The 24,846-nt window shown below is 39.1% G+C and overlaps 1 protein-coding gene and 1 long non-coding RNA gene across 2 annotated transcripts in view; one reads left to right on the forward strand and one right to left on the reverse strand.

The window, feature by feature from the left end:
- adamtsl5 (ADAMTS like 5) overlaps positions 1 to 1,600 on the reverse strand; it is a 58,374-nt gene extending 56,774 nt beyond the window's left edge. The window contains exon 1 of the mRNA XM_008296023.1: positions 1,316 to 1,600. Coding sequence (XP_008294245.1) covers positions 1,316 to 1,335 — 20 coding nt within the window. The 5' untranslated portion in view covers positions 1,336 to 1,600. The remainder of the gene's footprint in view (positions 1 to 1,315) is intronic.
- LOC103367861 (uncharacterized) overlaps positions 622 to 24,846 on the forward strand; it is a 25,697-nt gene continuing 1,472 nt past the window's right edge. Inside the window, exons 1-2 of the long non-coding RNA XR_520749.1 lie at positions 622 to 632; positions 12,296 to 12,305. This is a non-coding gene — a long non-coding RNA (uncharacterized LOC103367861). The remainder of the gene's footprint in view (positions 633 to 12,295; positions 12,306 to 24,846) is intronic.

Consider the following 24,846-nt stretch of genomic DNA (forward strand, 5'->3'; position numbering starts at 1 on the left):
TTAGAGGTTTTTGTACTCGTGGGTGAATGATTTTTACCTTGAGAGAGCCTCAGCGTGCTTCCATGACTTTAAATCCTTAAAAGCTACATTCTGACTGTATTACGGATCAGAAGCTGCGTACACACATCTGGGGCCGATTACCTGCGATGGTACATCTGCGAGAGATGAAGGACAAGAATGCACTTCCTTTTGTTTTGGCCTGTGCAAAACTAAAGTAATTTTTTATTAGAAAAGGAAACTTTGTGGAGGAAACAGTCAGTGCTGTTAACAAAGGGTCACTTTTTTTTTAGAACACTGATGTCCTTCTGCAGCGCTCAGGGAAGAAGAAAAAAAAGGGATTGAAATTCCTCCCTGCAGGAGAGAGTGACATCATTGCGTGTAACACCAAATTAGAGTCCTCGTTTTGAAGCTATATGCTCAGTGTTCCATGTTAAGTAGATTAAATCTGTTCATGAGGCTCCCAAACAAACATTCCTCCAAAGAGTTATCGGGGAGACAGAAAATGTGCCCTGAGCCAAATCTCTCTGCACACTGTGGTCCATCCTGCACGTCTCTGCTGACACTTTACATCAAATGCAGCTTGTAAAAAAAGCAAAAAAAAACCCTACACACTTTGAAATCAGAGCTAAAGAGTAATCGTGGATTTAGGAAGATCTGGAGTGGCCGTGCAGTCCCCCTCCTGTGTTTGTGTTCCCTGTTGCAGCGATGGGATTAGATCAAATATGAGCCGGGTATTTATAGGCGGTGACATTTAGGAGATAAAGGTGGTGCAGCAGGATGTGTGGAATGTGGAGTCAGGAGTTGCAATATCACAGATATGGCAGGAGGATTACCTCACCCGCTGGCAGGGAGTCGCCCGCAGCAGGCTGGAAAGGACTTCTGCCCCCCAGAGCAAAACATCCAGGATCATCTGAGTCAGGTTTCTCTTAGCCAAATGATGCACGAAACAAGGGGGAATCTAGCAAACATGCATCAAAAACAACTGTCCAGAACCACATATTTTCCCTGCAATTGCTGAAATGAGGCAAACCGCAGAACAAACAGGCTTCAAACTGGGAGAGAAAACTTCGACTGTCCCTGGAATTTATCACCTCCCATCCATCACTGGACTGCAAAAGAAAAACGTTGCAGTTCCTCACAAGCAAGTAAATATTTAAAGCCACCACATATTTTCCTGCCTGAAAATGCAACTCAATCAGAGCACAAACAGCCTCCACATGCTGCCTCTGGAATTTGTCACCTCCCATCAAAGCTGGACTCTTCTTTTTAAAGTCACTTCTCCTGTAAACAAGCCAGAAAACTCCGCTTTGCTTACCTGCTCTGTGCTGAGGACATAGTAGATCCGTGTGGATTGGCCTCAGGTACTGTTACATTCGCGGTCAGGTGCAGTTTTGATCACGTATCATGATGTGAAACGTCGCGGCTCAGACGCACAGCGCGTCCCAGCTGCAGGCTGCGGCGATCCAACGACACCATCCATATCCAGCTCCGTCCTGCAGCTTTTATTCGTCCTCTTCTCCTGTTTTTTTAAAAGTTTTAAATCAACTGTGTTCTCTCTCAGCTGCAGGGCTCCACACAGCTGTGTTCCTCAGTTCCCAAAACGCATCACAGCAGGTTTGTTTTTTAGGGACAAGTAAAGTGTGGAAACAAGACGCACCTTGGAGAGTTTCTTGGCACAAAGCAGGTTTTTCCCATCAGCTGGAGGCCACAGATGAATTCATCCACACTGTCGCAGGTGGTTTGTACTTCAGTCCTGAGCGGGTAACTCCACTGTGGTAGCAGCAGGTAGCTCCAGAAGCCGCGTCCTCTCTTTTTTCCCTTCGACCTTTCTCTCGATCCAAACAGGTCCAAAGCGCGCACGGTGCGTCAGAACCGACCGGTGAGGAGCGCGCAGGGCCGCCGGCAGCTCCACTGGTCCAGCGGGCGTTCTGAGAGCTGGTGTCGGTGTGTCGGCGTCTCCCCCTTCTCTCTCCCTCCCTCTCTGACTCTCCCTCCACCTGAGCGCTGCATTCCTGCGGGGAACGCGCCTCTCTCGTCCAATCAGAGCGCAGCAGCTCCTCCGCGCGCACCGCGTCACCGCAGAGATCTCCAGGCTTCACCTTTGTGCTGCAACACCAACTTTAAGTGGAAACACCTTCACACTGGCACGGAAAGGTGTCTCAGTCAAAAGCAAACGTGTGCTGCACAGTGAGAACAGCTCCAGCTTGACGGTTTCTCTGCTGTTTACAATCAAACTGGTGGAATAATTGGATGAACATTTTGAGGACTGAGGTTTGTTTTGTGCCAACAGATCAGAAGGAGGAGTGTTCTACAGGATGCATATGTTAGAAATCTGGTAAACATGAGATGTTTACATCAAAAGAAAAAGATTTTATGATAATCCTGCTGTAATAAGTACAATAAATACAATAAAATAAATTGAAAAAGCAAAACTAAGTCACCTCTACAGCACCTTTTATTCCCAAAGTGCTTCACAGAACACAGTCAAAAGCACGTGAAGCTACAAACAACAACAAAAGCACACAGTGCAAAAACAACACTAACTAAAAATTCGATTTGATTTTAAAGGAAATGAATTAAAAACAATAATAACCAGTTATGCCTTTAGCTTCAGAAACTGTAGAATTTTGCATTTGGCACTTTTTGAGCTGCGTAAATTAAATTAAAGAAAAACCTGAATAAATAATAGAGACTTAACAAATACAGATGCTTCCATAGCTGCAGGGCTCCAGTGTTGGTTTGGAAATGATGTGAAACATGTGTTGTGGCCTTCACAGTCTCCAGAGCTTAGCCGAATATCTATAGGGGGGAAATGTTGGATATACAGAGCTCTGCAGCCACCGTGAAAGCTTAAAATAAGGGCATATGGTTTGGACGAAGAGTGTTCATCCCTTCAGTGGAGCTCAGACACGTGGAAATCCGAAGATAAGAAGCTGTTCTGCAGGCTCGTGAGTTGTCATTATTTTGATTAAAAGCTCTTTTTTTTTTACTTTAATTCATTACCTGCTTCTAGATTTATTGTAATTTCAAGCCATGACAACACTCCAGCATGGACTAGGGGGTTTTATATTATATAAAGGATGCCCAGGTGGTCTGCTGGCACAGATCTGTGCCACATAAACCCTCCAGTTTAACCTTCTGAACTCCAAGCAGTTTCTGAACACTTCTTACTCTTTTTTTTTTCATTCATTTTTAGTCACTGTGAGCTCATTGTTCCTGCAATATAAAGTCCTGCACCTCTATAGAAAGAGCACAACCATGACTAGAAGTAGAAGAAACGCAGAAATGCCCAAAACACAAGCATAATGCCATAAATCATTTTTTTTTAAAAAGTGAAAGACTAAAGTTGAATTTTTTTGGTCAACTGTTGTTCTTATTGTTAGTACTACTAGCACCCACAGGTGTCACTAAAGTTGGGTAAAAATGGCTCTTTGACTAAATTTATTTAAATTATTGCAACTTCTTCACTTTTCCATCTGCACCAAACCTACAAAGATGTTTCACCTGCTGAATGTTCCAACAACTTGTTGACAACTTACAACAAGTACACTGTTTTTAAACCATGCTGCTTTCAATTTATAGCTCAAGTATGTTTTATTTTCCTCTCAGTCTCTCTATTTTTTTTAAACTTGTGTCCTCTCTGCTCTGTGAGGAGCACAGAATTTGTTGCTTTTACAGAATCTGGTGAAAATGATTTGTACTGAATTTTTGACATGTAAATTTAAATTTTTTGATGAGATATATTCTTAAGCTTAACTTTGTTTTGGATATAAGATTTATTTTCTTACCAGACAGTGAGTTATTTAGAAAAGAGCTGTTTTAGCTTTTTGAAATCGACCATCACTTCAGTCTTCCTCAGGAACATTTCTGAGGACTCACTGTCGGAAAAGAAAAGAAACCTTATATCTAAGATCACAGTAGATAAAATTAACCTAATCACGTTTATTCACAGACTATCAGGAAGTCTGACCTTTTTTTGTTTTTACTGGGTTTTTTTCTCTGATAAATGGTGCTATTTTTCTATTTTCAAAGAAATCTTACCTTTCAAAGTGGCCTTTGGGGTCAGAAGGTTATGTTCAACCCTCTGCCAGATCATATTTCTGAAATTTACTGACAAACTTAAAACAATTAAGATTCAGAATGTTGAAATTTCCACTTAAATTAGCACGAATGACTCATGAGTCGGAATATTTTCTGACCAGTGGATGTTTGGATCCCTAGTTCCACCTGCTTCCCCCAGATAACAAAATAAATCAAACTAAAAGTTGCAAAAGTAATTTTAGGGTTTTTTGTTTTTTTGTTTTTTTTAACTCTATAGTTGTATAATCATTAATTGCAAAATTTTTGGATTAATAAATAAAATCTTGAATCTTCATTTGACTGGTTGTGCTTGCAAAACATCCAAAACAATCTGATTGTGCAGATGTCTCACAATTAAGTCTCATATTATGCTGTTAATGTACATTTATATTGATTTATCACAATATGTTAAAATCACTGACTGCATCTCCACACAGCCCACTTATAACCAGACAACTGCATTTTGCACACATGCCTATGTATCTGTTCAATTTAATTTATTCCTTATCTTTATTTATTTATTTCTATGAGCTCTCAACCAGGACCTGCTAATTTCATGCCATCTCATGTGGAAACGTGTGCTGCTGTGACAATAAAGAACCTTGAATCCTTGAATCCTTGAATACATCACGAGTCTTATTAAAACAGGTTGTGTCTACGTTTAGTTTAATGCTCTGAAGTTCCCAAAACTCACACATCTTGACCTTCTAATAGAGCTTACAGTGATTTTATAACAACTCTGGCACATTGCATCCTGATTTAACATAATACAGACGTAGATGTCAAATAGATTTACTGCTGCAGAGAACATGACAGGAACAAAACTAAACTTAATTAAATCTGGGAAGGTTTTATTTCTTTTACTCTTCACTAAATTTTACTTGATTTTTTTGGGTTCATGACTGTAAAATAATTGAATAATCTGAAAACAGAAGCATGTTCAGGTGCTGCCACAACATGAGGATGTTTTGCATCCAGTCAAAAAGATTCAAGACTTTATTTATCAATGCAAAAAAAATTCGGCAATTAAGGATGATTACACAACTATAAAGAGTAGAAAAATATATAAATCAGAGTCAAATCCACCTTCTATATTTTCCATTCTTTTGTCATCACGTCATCCTCTCTCCCCTTTAACTCTACCTTACTCACTTTTTCCTCATTTCCTCCCATCCTTTCTGATTCCTCCTCCTGCTTCAGGGAGACCAACCTCATCAGCATGTCAGGACATCGTTCAGTGTTAATCACTCCATACCAGCCGAACTCTTTTTTTCATCTAAAACGCCCTCTTCCTTTGTAACTGAGTGTAACTGTATCCCTTCGGGCATCTCCTTTGTCTCGCTTCATATTTGACGTGCTTCACCCCTTTTTAGCAGGTTTTGTTTTACGGTTAAAGTGCGTCCTGTGATGAACGAGGCAGCAGCAACATGCAGGCCGTCTCCAGTTTCCTACGATGCGGGGAAGCGACCACGTGGCCTCCCAGTGAACTCTGCCACAGTCGCCTTCGTGCTCAGCCGAGGCCGAGACCGTTCATCTGAGCTTCTGCAGTTTTCTAACCTTGAGCTCTCATCCGCAGCCAAAACAGAAGAAACAGGAGCGTTTCTCCACACGGAGCTGCAGGAATGTCAAAGCAGAACTTCTTCTCAAGTGACCGTGCAGGGTGACACACATAGTTGTATATAAAGTACCTGTAAATATTAAGATCACTTCTCAGTACACAGGATGTGATGCTGCACCAACACAACAGGAACCTGCAGCGTCATGAAGCTACAGCAGCATCAGTCTGGATGTTTCACTAAATAACACATGTTTGGTTTAAAGAGGACAACAGCTTTAGTCTCAAGAGGAAATACGATTATTGAACACTGTCTAGGAGCCACTAAAGTCACAGGTTTCTCCATCGCTGCAGGTTTCATCAGTTAGTTCCAAATGTGTTCGACTGTTTCCAGCACTAGAGTCGTGCATGATTAGCTGGTTATCTTCAGTGGTCATCTGTGCAGGAGACCTTTATTAGTGCAGTTTAATGAGAACAATATGAACTTAATTTCCAAAACAAAAACTTTATAGAGTTTCATTTCAGTAGATCTTGCTGCAGGACTTAAAGGTCCCACATTGTCCCCACTTTTCAGCAAATTCACCCAAAGTCTCGCATGTCTTCAGCTCAGAATCCTGCCGGTTTATGTCACCATGACTGTTTAACTCCTGGTTTTAGTTCTGTTCTACCACAACAGGTGTGAATGACTGTTTCTATTGCATCTAACTTTCTCTCTCAGCGATTATTTTACATGCAAATGGTTTTGAATTCAGAGCACAGGCATTGTTTTAAACTCATGTGTTTGGTGAGTTTGTCAGATGACGTTACGGTTGTAAAATCAGAATGTTAGCTGCAGCTCAGAAACGGCTCTGAAGGGACTGCTGGTTCACATGTGGTCTCACTGGGTCACTATTTCATACTGGTTCTGCTGCCTGACAACAGAAACAGAGGAGTATGTAAATGAGAACAGCTTTACTGGGAATTTGGTTGTAAAAAGCAGTATAAGTGAGCACAGAGAGCTTCAGAGAAGCTAACAGATGTGAACTTCAGCTGAGTTTAAATTGAAGTGAAGCTCAACAGGCAACAAGAAAACAGAAGAACTCACCCGGTCCTTGTTGATTGGTTTCAAATTAAAGCTTCCGCCGTGTCTGAATGTTCCTCAGCTTTGAACTTTCCACAGAGCTCTGACCTGTGGGCTTAGCATCAAAGCTAATGCTAACATTAGCCACATTAGCCCCACAATGCTTTAACACTGAGGATTTTCCATCAAAGCAATCCACTGGGTGTTCAGGTCTTCAGATGCTGGGAGTGCATGAAGACTCTTGTGTTCACTCTTGCAGCCAACAGCAGAGCATTTAGTGAGTTTTTAGAGACATTTTAGAGACATTAGCAACAGCAGCTCTAGAAGGTAGATGAACCTGGTGGACTGAGAGGAAGGTGCTCATTCTAAATGGTTCACCTGGAAGCAGTGAGGGGGCGGAGCTATAGAGAGTTTGGGTTGACGACTATTGGTTTGTGGCGGTACATAGATTAAATTCTTACTGGGTGTAAATCTGAGGGAGTGGAGGGGGGACAGTTTACCATCAGAGAGCCGATTCAAAGGCACCAGAGTCCACTGACAAAAACAACATCTTTAGTTAGTTCTGACTCCAGGTTGATCGGACCATGGAAATATAAGTGTAAAGAGATGATTTGGGATCCAAAGCATCTTTGAAATGGCTCCAAGTGACTTTCCTGACTTGTTCACGTCAATGAGTTGCGTTTTCAGATCTTTGCAGAGCTCCTCAGACTGTAGTGAGTCTAATAAGTGGATCGAATTGCCCCAATTATATTAATTCAGAGGCGTCAGCAGCTGTAATCAAATGTAATTGCTTGTGAGTTAATAGGCCAAGCTGCTAAGAACATTTGATTAACACAACTTTCTACATCACCAAAATGAATAATTCAAGTAGCTGTATGTATATTTTTGATACAGCAGATTTAGTCATATTTTCAGAAGACCTGTAAAAAATCTATGAAAGTTTTTTGTTTTTTTGACAAAGATGCATCACCATCAGAAAATATTAAGACTGATAGGAGTCACTGGAGACTCAAGACTGCCATGATATACATGATCTTCACAAGTCTACTTAAACATGTCTTCATAAATATGTAAAACAGTGACTTGAATAAAAATATCTAACAGTTGAAATTGTTGCTAAACTGGATAAAATAGCTCCTTTGAGAGTATCGATAAACATTTGTAAACACAGACGGGATAAATAGGAAGGACAGATGTTAAAATATGCAAAAACTAATGAACAGTTTGGACCAAAGTGAACTAAACACATCCACTTTTTATATAATGAAGTGTTAAATAAGATCCAATTTATAATGAGTTCACATGGACACATTTGAACATGTGTTTCCAAATGTTCATCTGTACTTTCTGGGAGCTGTTTTATCCACTTTTAGTTAAGTGTTGTTTTATATACAGTCATGAACACACGTTTAAGTAGACTTGTAGAGATCATATATATCATGGCAGTCTTGAGTTTCCAGTGACTCCTATGGCGATGCATCTTTGTCACAAAAACAACAACTCTTCTTTCATAGATCTTTCACAGGTCTTCTGAAGATATGACAAAATCTTCTGGGTCAAAACTATACACACAGCTACTTGAATGATCAGTTTTGGTGATGTAGAAAGTTGTGTTACAGCTGCAGACTCCTCTGAGTTCATTGAATTTGGGCCCATTTGATTCACTTATTAGACTCAGAGATGTTGTTGATGAAGGAGTTGTTGAACTGTCTGACGGAGCATCAGATGAAATATGTTGGGAACAAAAAGTGGATCTTTTAAAGCCGTCGTTCTCCTGTAGTTTCCGATCAGTGTCAGGTTTTATAGAAATGTTTTCGTCCTCGCTGCCTGAGTGGATATAATGATTAGCTAAGTGCTCCCAGGTCTCGCTGCTTGTCCCGGCTTGTGCAGAGGCTTCCCTCCGCCCTCCCCACAGCTCCCCCATCATTACACCTCTGTGTTTAGAGCTCGCCTGGTTTACTGAGAGACAGATAGCCGAGTGTTTACAGTAATCATCACATTTGTGCGCGGACGCTCTCTCTTTCTCCGTGTGAGCTGCTGGCAGCCTTCAGCTCTGTAATAAGAGGCTTCAGAGGCACTTTAAGGCTCCTCAAAGACATTAGTGAGGAGGGCAGGAGGTGGAGGGGAGGATTTGGAGCTCTACGCCCTCCATCCATCCATCCAGCCTCCCCCCAGCCTTCTCTTTCAGGTTTTTTTACTGGGCTTGGCAGCGTGCCAGTGTGGATGGAAGAAGTTGACTGGGCTTCACGCTGCAGCTCTGATGGGAGGCTGCTGCTGCTGCTGGTGTGAAAAGTCATGTATGTTACATGCAGCCTCGATGCAGCTGCAGCCAGGAGGTTAGAGCCGCGTTAATCTGCAAGAAGGGCGGCTAAACCTTTACATCTGACAGAAACAGACCAGATTTTTAATATTATTTGCATTAAAAAAGTGTCTCCACTGGCAAAATCTGATTGTTTTTGTTCTTTTTTGCACAGAAATTCAAAACTAGACTCACAAAGCAGACGCAGTGACAAACTCTACTTGAATTTGCACCATTTTTACATCACCTTGCTTCATATACATTCATGTGTTTTTCTACCTTTAAGGATGTGTCAATGCAATGTCAGTTTTCACAAATGCAAACATTAAAAATGAGTATAACACATGTCTGGTTGTCCTCCACAAGCAAAGAATGAGCACTAAATGCCTTTTTTTTGCACATTCTGGTGAGTTTTTATGCACAGATTTGTTCCTCTTTCTGCATCAATTTACAGTCAAATAAAATAGAACAGAAGATTTTTATTGTTTATTTCTCTGTATGTCCAGAACATACAGAGGAACCAAAAAGACATGTCTCTCTCACCTTTATACCATACATTAAATAAAGGATAATAAAAAAAAAATGTATAAATACAACACAATAAAATAAAATATATAAAAATCACGCCATGTCTTTATGCCTGTAACCTAAAGGAAAATACAAATAATTAAAAATATATTGTAATCTAATGCAGCGATGCTCTCAGCCTTTTCGTATTTCTTTCAAATATTTATCCTCCTGCACATCACTTCATATTTTCCTGCTGAGTCAGCACATCTCCTGTCAGCATGATTCACTTCATCTCCTCTTCTGTGTCTTCTGTTCAGAGACTTCTTTAAATGTGCAGCATCAACGATAAACTCATTTAATGACTCTGTTTAATAGCGTAGATGTGTCTCAGCAACACTAAACTCATTGAAAACACACCGTCTGTGCTGTTTGGTGATGTTTCATAAGAATCATCTGTTCTTGTATCTTTGTTTTGTTTTCAGTTGATTGAAAACACGTTCTCGTCAGAACCGATTAAGAGCATCGATCAGCAAACCTCCAAATTATTCTGGAAAAACAAAACACTGAGCTGCCAAGTAGAAATCTCCACACAACCACCACTATTGTAATCACAAGTCACTTTGGTTTCAGACTTGTTCAGAACAAAATTGTTCTGTTGAGAGAAAATGTTCTTAATATCTGAAAGTTAAAAAAAACAACAACAACAGATGACTATATGTGTTGATGCTCGTCACCAATGAGATGAATGAATTAAAGTCTTTTCAAAATTGCAATTCAGTTTATAATGTAAGAATGATTATGAATTAAAGTCCAGACCTGTGTCTGTGGACTGCAGCACTGGACAAGAGAAGATTTTCTTGAGAACAAACTGAGAACAAACTCACAGATTTACCTTCTCAGATAAAATGATGCAGTTGTTGAAGGTTCCTCATTTTCTAAAAAAAAAAGGAAAATATAATTAATTTAACACACAATCATTAGAACATTGCATCAGTGGAACTTCAGTAACTTACAACATTACAAAGTTTCATCGTCGCTCACTTAACCTTTAAAACAAACTTTAAAGCTGCTGTTGGTTACAACAAATCAAACGTTTCTTTACAAAAAAAAACTTTGATTTTTTTTCTCTGTAGTTTGAAATTTAAACTTAAAATTGTGTCTTACCTTTTCTGGTCCTGATGTGAAGCTTTAAAGGTAAAAATAATGATGTAATCTGTCATTTACACTGATGAGCGTCGATGCAGAGCTTCAGCTAAACATGTTTCATGATAATAATAATTACCACATCGTTAAAGAGCGTAGCTGCTGCAAACTTTAATATAAATGTGTACTTTTTTATTTAACCTGACACTCTCTGCACCTTCCCATTGAGTCATTCATTTCTACCTAGAATGCTTTTCCATCGTCTCTCAGAGCTTTTTAGGAATAAAAATACTTTATTTTGTGCCACAAACTGCAAAACAGAAACAAACCTGATCCAAACAAACAGCACAGAACACAATGTGCAAGAAATCACCGAGCAGCCGAGGAGGAAAACAGCATTTAGTGACGGTAAACACTGTGTTTAAATGTAATTTTGAGGTAATAGCGTTTTATGTATACTTTCTCCTGCCACTCCATCTCAGAGGGAAATATGAAACCTCCTGAGTTTATCTGACAGCTCTTCCAGGGTGTAGATTTGACACGATATGACAAGCTTTCAAAACACAACGCATCGTTAGAGATTAAATCTAAACCGTTGTGCTTCTTCCAGAGCAGCCGGATCAGACGTTCACACTCCATGAAGATTCTCACATGGCTCTGTTTCAAAACACCTTCAGATGATCCGACGTCTCAGCAGAGATATCAAAGATTAGAGAAAAACTGAAAACAGATTTGTGTATCAGAAGCTGACCTTCTTTTCTTCTCTCTGCTCCCATTAATCAGATTTATCTTCTGAATATAAAACTGGATGTAAAGTAGTTCAAACTGCAGCAGCTACAACAAGCTGCTGATGCTTCACTGTTGACAATCTAATGATGTCGAATATCATAATATAACAGTCACAGCGACCAAACCGGGACTTTTACTGCGATGCTTTAATTAGATTTTGCTGTTTTGGTGCTTTTACTTCAGCAAAGGATCTGAATACTTGTAGCATCACACTGTGGACACACTTTGACTTTAACAAATTCTAATTGTTTGACATAAAGAGACAAATATTAGCACAGAATTATACGTTCTGCATGTAGTTTTTTCCTCTTTACATATTAATGATGAACCCCAGCAGCATCTAAAGTTTTAATTTCTGTCCACGAGGATTTTATTTTTGTCTCTTTGCTGCATATAAGCTGCACAAATTCCTCATTTGTGCTCATTTCCAGTATTTCTGTCATCAAACCGCTCATGCATCTTGACACTGTGTTGCTGTGTTTTCGATGCAAATCCAGCTACAGATGCCACAAAGCTAATATTTAGCCAGAAGTGCAGCGTGTGCTCTCTTTGCATGTTTACCCAGCAGGCTAAAACAAGACAACACGCAGGTCCGGGCAGCGCAGGCTTCAGTCTGAAGTGGCGTGTTTGTGAGTTAAGGCAACAGACGAGCGTGTGGATGCTTCCACAGCAAATAAATGAGCTGATGAAAGAATAAACAGAGACTCTGCAGAGGAGATTGATTGAATTCACTTTATTCTAATCCAGATGCCAGAGAAAGATAAAAGAAGAGCAGGGAATGAAATAGAGGGCGAGCGTTCTCCCTGCACGTGAAGCCGAGTGGCTGACTCGCTGCCTGCGTCCCGGGTGGTATTTGAAGTAAAGTGGAGGTGTATGTGGCCGCTGGATGACATGAAGCCTTTTATTCTGAAACCCTGCAGGCACTTCCAGCTTTCATGTGAGGCTGTCGTCCGTCACCTGGGCAGCACATTGGGTGGATGTGATGTTATGACATGTTCTGAGTGTGGCGCTGCCTTAATGGCTGCAGCAGGATTCTGGTTTGATGTATGAGGTTCATAAAGTTCATAAATAAAGGAGGTGGAACAAAGAGATCAACAAGCGTGATTTACTGCCGGCAGGAAAAGAGGTAAAGAGTCCGTAGAACCCTGGTTTAAAGGTTCAGCAGCTAAACTGTAGAGAGAGAGAAAAAAAAAGCAGTTTTTACTTTAATTTTCCTTCTCGTTGTTATGTGACAGATTTTTACAGTGATGTTGAATGTTTAGATCATAGCCTGAAAAAGCACAGAGAAAAAGACCAGCTTGGTAGCCCTAAAACACACTATTAAAAAAAACTGTACATATGTCAAATAAATCTGCATTTTTTCATTTTTGTTATTTTTAAACTAATGCTGGTGGTAATTTTTTTATTAACAACATCTGACCACTTTAAAAACAAACAAACAAAAAAAGCTTTAAGTCTGCTACTATATAGAGAAATTTGCTGTTACTCGGGGGGAAAAATGACGTAAATATGTAATAAATGAAGTAAATGATGCTAATATTTAGTAAAAATGTTGTTTACATGATGACGACAAAAATAAAAAAATGTCAGAAATATTCACATCCAAAATCTGTATTTTATAAATGATAATTTTGTTTGTTTGTTTGTTTACAAAAGTTGAACATAAAAGAACTGCTTTTTACTGCATTCAAATCAGCATAAATATTGTCATTTTACAGATATTTGCTTTGCTTTGCCATTTAAAAAAAAAAGTATATTAAAGAATTTAAAATTGTAGATAGTTTTTAAACTGTAACATTACCAGGTTTTCCTGTTTTGAATTAAAGATAATATCATGTAAAATCACAGAAAAGTAATAATTTCTGCGCTAAACCTTTTTTTTAAAAAAAAGGCTCAAGCTGCAACTAACATTCACATCAAACATCTGTATTTTCACAAAATAATTTTGTTCATTTATAACATGTGACTTTAAAATTATACCATTTTTAACTGTATTTAAATGAGTAAATGTTATTTTTCAGGTATTTAGCAGCATTTTAAAGAAAAATTGTGTATATTAAGAATTAAATAATGGGAAATAATTTTAAAACTGCTTTTTTAACAGACATTCTATTTTTGTTGTTGTTAAATTACAGATAATATCTAGTAAAATGTATTAATTTACAAAAACTGTAAACAATGTCCAAATCAAAAATCTGTCATTTTACAAATAGTGATTAGTTTTTAGTTTTTTAGTTTTTTTAAACTTCGTGTGGCGCTAAAATTATGACTTTACCATCGTTAAATCAGCTGAAGAAATACTATTTCAAAGATATATTTCACATTATTTTGACAACTATTGTCATTTATAAACATTATTATTTAGAGTTTCACCCTTTTTCTTAATTTTTAACTTTTTGTTTCCGGTGCCCGTTGCCTCCCCGACACTGAGTTTGCAACCAGCTTCCCATCAGCCATGTTTGTCCCAGTTCATCAAACAGTAATAAGAACTATTCATTACCACCACAATCATTTACCAACCGCTGTCCCCATAGGAGGGAATAACACGCACAGAAAGCCACTTAAAACCTCCAGTAAATACCAGCCACTGAATTTACTGCACTGTTTGAATACTGTAAAGCCGGCTCCACATCTGCAGCCAGCGTTTATGCACAGAAACCAAACAGTCCCATGCTGCTCCAGACATGAATAAAGCAGGACGCTGTGCAAAACCAGCTCAGTACCGGAGCGTGTGATCGGAATAAAGAGGTCTGCATTGCTTAGTGTAGAATATAGTTTCTGTTTGATCCACAAAAGTCTAAGAATGTCATGAAAAAATGAATGTAGATGTAAAATCATGTCAGTTGTAGCTGTTTGTTGTCTTGTTTGTGATGTTTTATGTGTCTTGATCAGCATTTTGTCTGTTTTCGGTGTCTCATTTTTTACCCTTTTGCATTAATGTTGCGTCACTTTATAGTTGTAGTCATACCCTGCTGGTTTTACCAGTTAAAATAGCTTCAAAGTTCCACCTAATGCAGTTTTCCAGATGCCAAGAACTGACTGCAGCTTCTACACAGTGACCGAAATGTTCTGAACACACTAGAATGACTTAATTTGGTTCATGCCAATTTGTTTTTTAAGATTATGTCCAATAGAATAATTTACAAAATGGGATATTTTCTTTAATTTATACATAAAATCCATCTTTAAATCATGTTAATTAGTTTCTACACATAAACAATGACATTAGATATGCCAGAAACATCATGTTGTCTATAAACATAAATTTCACACCCAAATACATCATAAACTACGAAAACAAACTCTTTGCTGACATTATTTAAGCATTGAAGCTTCACAGAGACAAACTTTTGCAATCAGGACAGATGTAAAATTCAGGGTATTTGCATGTTGTGTTTGTTTGAGCAGATAAAAACAGATGGAAACGGAACTATAATCAGTTTTTGGCACAAAATCAATGAACTCCAGTCAACAAGCTAATCAATGACAACATCTACACAACAACATGCAGCACATCTCTGGTTCATATGAACTCCAGTCAGCTGCAATCAAAGCAGGAGTTGAACGTTTCATGTTGAATATCAATGAGCCATGGACAGCTTCATACACATATGAAAACTGAAATGACGAGTATTTGAGGACCTGTGAGGCTTTTCAGCGTAAAACCCACAGCGGTGTGTCGGCGGTCAGTGTGGGAATAAACACGGTGTCTGGATGAGAAACATCTGCTGCCTCCTCCTCCTCTGTCCGGTTTAATCTGAGAGTCCGGTGATGCTCAGAGGCTGATAAATCACACGCCGATAAACACAATCTGAGGCTGAAGCTGCACAGATGCTCGTCGGGTTTCTGTCCTCAGCGCCTCAACACAAACATCCATAGGTCTGTGTGTGTAGAACAACTTCACGTTTGTGGAATGAAAATCACAAACACACAGTAAACAAAGCGGCCTCTTATTGCAGTCAGATGTTCCACCAGTGTGGCTCCAGCTTGTGGCCTGAGAATAACACGAAGGCATGTAAACAAAAGCAGCGCGAACCACATCCAGATCAGACGGCCCTTCTTCCAGGAACCAGGTTTATTTGAGCCCGCGCGGCTCCGATCCGGCTCCTGTTGTGGGATTAGTTTATTTCAGGCGCAGCACACAACGCCGGAGGTGTGGCTGCGCTAAAAATACACGAACCGCGATCAGATGTTCTTATACTAGTCATCTGTCAAATAGCTGTTCTTGTTGAAGCTCGGTGTCGGTCAGAGGTCGTGGTTCTGCTCTCAGTGGCTGTCATGTCTGTTCCTGTGGTCGTCTGACATCAAGACATTTGGACTCATTTTAGTTGATTTAATATGTTTTCATGGTCTTTTATCTTCTCTTAGTGGTTGTTGTGTCTCTTTATAGTCATGTTTGATCTCTTAGCAGTCATTTGGTGTCTTGTTGTGGTTGTTCTACGTTTCTTTGTGGTCATTTTGCTTCTCTTACTGGTGATTTTGTCCCTCGTTGGTCATTTGACGTCTTACTTTGGTGTTCTATTGTGTTTTTGTGGTCTTTTAGCTTCTCTTAGTGGTTGTTTTTGTGTCTTGTTGTGGTTGCTTCATGTCTCTTTGTGATCATTTACGTCTATTAGTGGTTGTTTTTTCTGTTCTTGTGGTCTTTTGACATTTGGACTCATTCTGGTTGATTGAATTATACTTTTGTGGTCATTTTGTTTCTCTTATTAGTTATTTTGTCCCTCGTTGGTCATTTGACGTCTTATTTTGGTGTTCTGTTGTGTTTTTGTGGTCTTTCAGCTTCTCTGAGTGGTTGTTGCGTCTCTCTTTACAGTCATGTTTGATCTCTTTGCAGTCATTTGGTGTCTTTTTGTGGTTGTTCTGTGTCTGTTTGTGGTCATTTTGTGTCTCTTTGTGGTTGTTTTGGCGTCTTGTTGTGGTTGTTTCATGTCTCTTTGTGATCATTTATGTCTATTAGTGGCTGTCGTGTCTGTTCTTGTGGTCTTTTAACATTAAGACTTTTGACATTTGGACTCATTTTGGTTGATTTAATGATGTTTTTGTGGTCATTTTGTTACTCTTACGGGTTATTTTGTCTGTATTTGGTCATTTGACGTCTTATTTTGGTGTTTTATTGTGTTTTTGTGGTCTTTTAGCTTCTCTTAGTGGTTGTTGTGTCTCTATTTATAATCATTTTCGATCTCTTAGCAGTCATTTGGTGTCTTGTTGTGGTTGTTTTATGTCTGTTTGTGGTCATTTTGTTTCTCTTACAGGTTATTTTGTCCGTATTTGGTCATTTGGTGTCTTGTTGTGGTTGTTTCATGTCTCTTTGTGGTCATTTTGCTTCTCTTAGTGGTTGTTTAGTCTGTATTTGTGGTCATTTTATGTCTTAATTTTATTTTTTAGCATCTTTTCATGTTAATTTTGCTTCTCTTAGTGGTCGTTGTGTCTCTCTTTATAATCATGTTTGATCTCTTGGCAGTCATTTGGCGTCCTTTTGTCGTTCTTCTGTCTGTTTGTGGTCATTTTGTGTCTCTTAGTGGTTGCTTTGGCGTCTTGTTCTGGTTGTTTTATATCTCTGTCATCATTTTGCTTCTCTCAGTTGTTGTTGTGTCTATTTTTGTGGTCTTTTGACATCATGACATTTGACATTTGGACTTATTTTGGTTGTTTTATTGTGTTTTTGTGGTCTTCTAGCTTCTTTTAGTGGTTGTTGTGTCTCTTTACAGTCATTTTTTAACTCTTATCAGTCATTTGGCGTCTTGTTTTGGTTGTTTTATGTCTCTTTGTGTTTTATTGTGTGTCCCTTGGACATTTTCCTCCTCTTGGGGCGTTATGTGTCTATTTATAGTCATTTATGAGTCGTTTGACATCTTGATTTGGTTGTTTTATGTGTTTAAAGCCATTTTGAATCCTTTATAGGTTAGTTTTTATTTCTGCTTTTGTGTCACTTGATCTTTTTCTTTTTCGCTCTATTTAAAGTCATTTGTGTCTCTGTTGTTGTTCTTTTGTCTATTTTCAGTCATTTCGTGTTTCTTTGTAGTTGTTTGGTTTTTCTTTGTGGTCATTTCGTGCTTTTGAGCTGATCTTGGGTCTCTTAGTGGCGTTTTTTTGTCTCTGTGGTTATTTTATGTGTCACTGCTGTTACTTCATGTATCTTTGTGGTAATTTTGTGTTTCTTCTTCATGGTTTTGCTTCTTTGTTTGTTATTTTGCATCTCTCTGTTGTTGTCATGTCTCTCTCTAGGCTCATTGATACGTCTTTGTAGTCGTTTTGTGTCTGTAGCTGCTTTGCATGTGTTTGAGATGGTTTGCGTCATATTGCAGTTGTTTTTGTCTCTTTCTAGTTGTTTTATGTGTGTTTGCAGCTGATTTGTTTTTCTTGGAAGTTGTTTTGTGTCTCTTTGTTGTCTCTGGAGGTATTTTATGTCTAATTTTTTCTCTTCATCATAATTGATTTGCATGCATGTGATGGGACGCGTGTCTCTTTGAAGCTGTTGTGCATCTCTATGTAGTTGTTTTGTCTCTATTTGTAGATGTTTTGTGCCTCTTGGCAGTCATCTTGCATGTTTTTGCAGTTGTTTTGTTGGCATTTGCATTCATTTAGTATCTCTTTGTCGTTGTTTTTTTTGTATTTCTGCATGTGTGTTGTGTCATTTTGTAGTTGGTTAGCATCTATTTGTAGATGTTTTGTGTCTCTTTGCAGTCATCTTGCCTGTTTGCAGTTGTTTTGTTGGCATTTGCAGTCCTTCTGGATCTCTTTATGGTTGTTTTTTGTTTTTTTGTTGGATTTCTCGTCTCTTTATAGCTGCTTGATGCCTTTTGTCTCTCGGTGTCTCCGGCTTTGTTTGAGAATCTTTGTGTTCATTTGATTGACTGTTCAACAAGAAATGTTAACAGCTACGTTAAACAAAGGATCCGGCCGAGGGGCCCTGCTGTCTGCTCGGGCCCCTGGAGCAGAGCAGCCATCGGAAAAGGCTTTTGTTTCATGACATGTGGCTTTAAGTGGATCTTTATGTTTTCAAATAACATAAATGTGAAAGTTTTATTTGTTTCTGAGCTGCGACGCAGCAGGATTTAGGCCTCAAACTGAAAAACAAGCAGATTGTTTTTTTCTTCTGGAACACGGCAGAACAGTGACGGACTATTAACGTCTTCACTGAACGCTTTGTGCTCCGTGAAGCTGCTCTTCTGGTGCAACTCTTTTATTTTTGCACTGAATGAGCATCTCAGCAAAGCGTGGGCTGCTGCTGCTCCTCCACTTTCATTCTGTGCCAACATTTTTTTGAAATCAGCCTTGAAATGAAAATGTGACAACGTGTTCAGAACGCATTTTCATCTCCTCGTCTATCAATATCACGGCCGTTTGAAGAAAGCCAACGTAGGGGATGTTGTCAGATCACAGTGTTTATTTGTGTGTGTGTGTGTGTGTGTGGGGTCTGAGTGGAGTCAGCGAGGCACGTAAACGTCAGAAAACATGCGGTAAAAACCCAGAGAGAGCAGTGAAAGCCGAGGACGCTGCTTACTGCGAACAGTAAAAGAACAAGGACACCGTTTAACAGCAGCGACGCCACAAAGCACAAGAATGAAAAGCTGTAAAGTTCAAACCAACAGCAGGAATGTGGAGATGAGAGACGCACAACAGCCACTTATGTCTGGATATCAGGACATGACGTGAGTTTGGTAAATTTCTTGTTTATCCAACACACAGACCTTCAACTGAAGTCGCCGGTCGACGCGACAAACTTTGTTTAACAATAAAAACAGTTACAGCAGATATTTCCATCAAACAACAACATTTGTGGTCAGATTAATAAAGTATGTCAGTGAACCGTTACACACTAAAACACAGCCAACAATACGAACCACTTCAAGCCTCATTTGAGCTTCAGCTCTGCTGGTTCTCTGTTCTTTCCAGAGTTTGTGCAGACTTTGTGTACAGTAGAGGAAACACATTTAGGAAGTTCTGAATGTAAAAGGCTTTTTTTTTGCATTCTGCATCATTTTTTTGTTTGAAATTCGCTTATGCAAAGGAAAACAAATTAGAATATAATGGAATATAAAGCAGTAAGGATCTAAAATATTCTCTATAACTTTCAAATATTTAATAATATCTCAGGAAGGATTCACTCTTCTGTCCTCTGTTGTGTGTTTTGCTGCAGCAGGAGCCTCTTTAAATGTGTATGTGGCACCTTTTCACGTCTTTTAAATTAATTTATAAAACTTTAAATCTTCATCTTTGAAACTTTCTGCACATTTTAACATTTTAAACAAATGTGTATGAAACTTTAAAGCTTTTATTAAAAAAAAAAATTTAAGGAAATCTGAAATTCAAACCTATATTCATGCATGTCTGCGCCAAAAAGGTAAGCAAACATATCGATGTATTCTTTCGTCCTTCAGTGACTTCATTAGAGAAAAACCCTCCCAGTCCCTGCAGCTGCACTTTTTACTCGTATTTGAGACTTTAAAGAAACTTTTCCTCAAGTTTTCTTCATTGATCCAGTTGTTGTCTGCATTTTTAGTGTATGTGAAGCTGAGAAGTGTCTCCTCACCTGCAGAATCAATTGACTTGATTGACCAAACACTGGGACGGTTGTTTCACTGACAACAGACACCTGCTGCTGCTTGACTGATCAGTGAGGAAGGCAGCAGCAGCATCTCTTTAACAGTCCAGCTTGGACGTGTCAGCATAACAATGACACTTTAATCTAAGCAGTACCTCTGACTTTTTTTCTGTTTTAGTACAAAACAGAGTAATTTTAAAGTCAAGCAGTGAAAAAGGACTTTGGTTTTTCTGGATTTTGCTGTTTTTTTGAAGGGTTCATTTGCAAAAACAGATAACTCCATCTTCACAAACCTTCAGAAAACCATCGTCTACCTGAGACAATATCAATCAAACTGAAGTTATCTCTACTGTTGTCATTTCTACAGAGTCAAACCCACTCAACTTCAGTTTGACTGATATCATCTCAAGGAAACAACAAAAAAAAAAGTTTTATGAAAATCTACAAAATTGAGTTTTTGTTTTTGCAAATGAAGTCTTCATTTTATGTAGTTTAGCAAACAAACAACTCTTACTCTTTGTTAGACTAAACGAAAAACTATTTCAAAGCAGACCTCTCAGCCTTTGTGACTCCTCGTTAGTGTAACTTTGTTGACATCATCCTCTCCTCCAGCCGACGAGGCTTCGATCAGAGATGTTCGTCATTTTAATAAATTCGGTAAGAGGGTCTGCGACTAAATGTTTCTAGACATGATAACTCCTCTTTGACTGAATGGAAACACTGCACTTCCATCATTTCCACTTTAATGAAAACAACAGAATGGAAATAATGGTCAAATATGAAAAAGGGGGTTTTATATAATTAAAATATTAAATGTGCACGGGAGAGACGTTGAATCAGCCTCTCCATCACCGATGTGTGTGAATGGGTGAATGACAAACACTGTAAATCACTGTATGTGGCCACTTACTGTCTGAATACATGAATACAGTCGAAGGATTTTTGTTTGTTTTTTAAGGAGCAAACTCCGTCCACCGATGAAGCCAGCCTGTGAGATGCAGCTGGGAAAGTTTGCAGAAGGACCTTTAGTCAACATAAACTTACATGTTCTCTACTTTCCATTTAAAGATCTGTCGCCCAACTCAGGAGTGACCGGCTAGCTTCGTATTAACATGTCATTTCTCAAAGTCATAATTCGACTGACGTCAACAAGTCAAATACGATAAAAGCAGTTTACTGGCAGCAGCTCAACGGATTCATTAATGACTTTGAGGCAGCAGCTCAGTTCAGTTCACCTCCATGTTCCCACCAGCTGGATGGTTCTCACACACTCACACACACACACACACACACACACACACTAACATCACCCTCAGAGGAATTTCACGCTGGCATCCTGACCTGCCCAGACTCACTCGGTGGACCGACTCCAGCTCTCTGATTATCTGTTCACTCACTGCTCTGTGTGTTGTTGTTTTGTGAGTTCACTCCCAGACTGTGTTTGATATACGAGCAGCTCTGGCCGACCTCCAGGAGCTGACACTGTCCATCTGCCGCACTATGCTGTCCCCTCAAACTCCTATGGATGCTCTGCTGGCGAACTGCAGCTTCGGCCTGCTGGGCATCAAGTGTCACGTCAACTGCTCTGCTGCAGATTCAACAACTGAAAACAAACGCGTGAACAACAGTCAGGGGTGGATTCACTGAGGCTGTTTTTAGTCGCTGTAATTGTTCCTCCTATCTAGAGTGTCTCCAAAGATGGATAGATCCTTTGTGATGGGACCTGAAGGTTTAACGAGGAGCAGTTTTGAAGCTCTGTCACCATCTTTACAGCATCCGGCTCCTCCTCAGACTACAGGAAGTTTACTATCCTACTAGATTATGAAATCAGGTTGAGAGCCTCACAGATGTTCTTCTCTCTAATCTCAGACATGCACTGGGAACTAACGGTGCATCACACACTGCAGGATATTAACATTATGCCAAAGGAAGCAGAACCTTGTGTGATCTGATGGGGAAACAGATGGAAACAAAACGGAGCCTGTGGTGCGACAACACAATCGCTGTAATAAAACCTAAAAAGCACCAAAGCAGAAAGTCAGACACATCTGGATGTTTGGGAAGACGTGGCCAACACAAGCTAAGATTTTAACTTTTAAACGCTGAGGCTAACGTTAGCATCGAGCGCTAACATGATAACTAACCACTCAGATTTGACTGTTTACATCAAACATGCTGGATTCTATCAGAACAATTTTGATGAGTCTGTGAGAAGTTCAGTGGTTTCGGACTGGATCCGTAAACCTCCACGTTAACAGATGATCTGCACCGATTAAGATCCCAGACCTGATTTCTACTCCAATTGGATAAATCTACCCGTAACTCCCGGCTAATCCAGACACGAGCAAAGAGGAGCAGTGGGATATTAATACAATCTGAGTGACCGAGTTAAATAAATATTCGCCCCTTGTGCATTTGTTGTGGACGGAGAAATTAGCTTCACTGAATTTAAGCTTTTGTTGAAGTAAAGAGACATTTTGCATAAATTTCTGTTTTGTTGAAGGCAGTTTGCTTTTGTCGATTCTATGAACTTGAAATCACACTTTGTCTTTTTAAAAATGTGTTAAATTCAGCTTAACTGCTCCTTCAGCGTTGCTCCTATGGTGTCATGACATCCACCATTCTTTGTTGTTTTGGTTTCAACTTAACCACAATTTTTGTCTAATTTCCAAAGACAAGATAAAGTTTTACCCTTTTTCATTTTGGGTAAACTGAATAACTAAGTCAGCAAATTTGGACACCACAAGTTGACTTTCCTTTAAATGAAGTCACAAAAATGCTCATTTGAGAGGAATCAAATGAATGAAGTACATTGAATTTAAAAAAAGGTTGCATTAACGTTACCTACTAACCTAATCTGGATAAACTTAATGTGACCAGTTGAGGCTGATCAAACTGTTCTTTTTTTTTTTTTAGTGTACAGAGACCAAAACTGTTTCGGTTTCATTCTGTAAACGTGTTTATTTCTGCTATGAAGTCTGAGCATTTTAACATGGAGGTCTATGAGGAGGGACTCATTTTTTCAACCAGCCTCTAGTGGACATTTGAGGAACTGCAGGTTTTGAGACATTGATATCATTTTCACTTTTCAGTCCTGAAAGTTTCTGTTTTGTCTACACAGGCTGCAAAGATAACCATTTTTACTTTCAGTGTAAGCAATGGGGCACAAAATCTATTTTGTTCAAAGTAAAACTGTTCTCGAGTCGAGCTAATGTGAAGCTTCAGCAGCTCAGTTAAACAAATCAAGAGACTCTTAGTTGAATTTACGGCCTTCTTTTGGACTAAATCTCCTCCTTTTCTTACTTTCATCTCACTGCAGCTGCCCGAGGAAACACAAAGAAGGAATGCGGTGGTGAATTAACTAAAGCTAAACTGAGTTTGTGTAAATCAGATGATGAACCTTCAGAGCAGCTTTAGCTCACGTTTAGACTCCATGTCACGGCTGGTGGCCGTTTCCAGCTGGAGGACGGAATGAAAGGACCCTCAAATTGTTCCCATCTGACTTCAATTTAGCAAATAAACACAGATTATTACGGCCATCAGTCTCACCTGAAGGGACTTCACGGTGACCTTTGGTGAGCTGCACACAGCTGGAAGAGAAAGTACAGAAATAGGTTTTATAGAGTCAGGCTTATTCTACAAACAGTCCAGATAATTCTCTGAATCGTTGCTGTTTAGGGACGTTTACATGAACTACACCCAAAAGACCTGGGAGCAGGTTGAGGACACATTAAGGTACGCACATTTTGATCATTCCACAATTAATTTCCTGTTTTCAGGTGAATTTTAAGCAACAATTACTGCCGTTTTTTTGCACAATTTTATGCTGAAATTTTTTTATATTTTTGTACATACAGCTGATGTTGCACTACTCCTCATTTTGGACAGTCCGTTGCCTTTATTTGTCTATTTTATTCGTAGATTTATATCGTTTGGCATTAGTTGTGGATAGCAAAGAAAGAATTTCACAGCACAGGGAAACATGTTTCCTTACTGTGACATTAAACACTTTGAATTTTGAACCTTTATTCATGTAAAGGAAACCAAAATTCAAGCATCAGGCGTTCTGTATTGCTGCACATTCCTGTAGATCAAATTCTTTATTCAAAATGCAACCCACAAGCTGGCTGGATTTGCTCCTCTGTCCTCTTTTGCATCCTCAGTTTGGGTAAGTAGCCTCTTTAAATGTGCATGTGGCATCTTTTTACTGTTCAATTAATTATTTTCAATGAATTTATGAACTCCAAGGCTTTATTCACTCATGCTGAAAGCTTTGTTGAACACCCATAAGACGTCTAGTTGATCTTCTGATGACCAAAAACACTTCACTGTTGGAGATACTGTTGTGTCAATAAACAAAAAATGTCTGCTTCACTGTGTTTGTTCTGCATTGTCCCTCAAATCTGGGCACAAAAGCATCTTGAACAATAAATTATCTACATTTTAAAAAGTTGAAGCAGCTTGATTGAGACAGAGCGTTGGCAGCAGACGGACAAACAACAAACAACAGATGACACAAGGGGAACGGTAATCGTATGTGTTGAGGTAATTTGTTTAAAATCACCTCTGGCTCCAAGTTACTTCCTAAACTGATGGTCTGTTTAAAAAATGAAGCCACTAAAAACTAAATGAAGCATTAAAACACTGGCTTTGTTTGGAAGTGATTTGTCAGTGTGTTTATCGTGTTTCCAAACAGGGTTGTGTTGTTTGTGTAGCTGTGAACTCCTCCACACTGCTGCCACCTGCTGGCAGCAACAAACACCACAGGCTTCATACACAGTATAGAGTTTTATTGTTTATATTAAATCAGAAAGATAAGCACTATAACATACGTTACAAACCAATAAAATTTTATATCTTGGGGG

This window comes from Stegastes partitus, unplaced genomic scaffold (genome assembly GCF_000690725.1).
Source record: "Stegastes partitus isolate 25-593 unplaced genomic scaffold, Stegastes_partitus-1.0.2 Scaffold1095, whole genome shotgun sequence".
Taxonomy (NCBI): Eukaryota; Metazoa; Chordata; class Actinopteri; family Pomacentridae; genus Stegastes; species Stegastes partitus.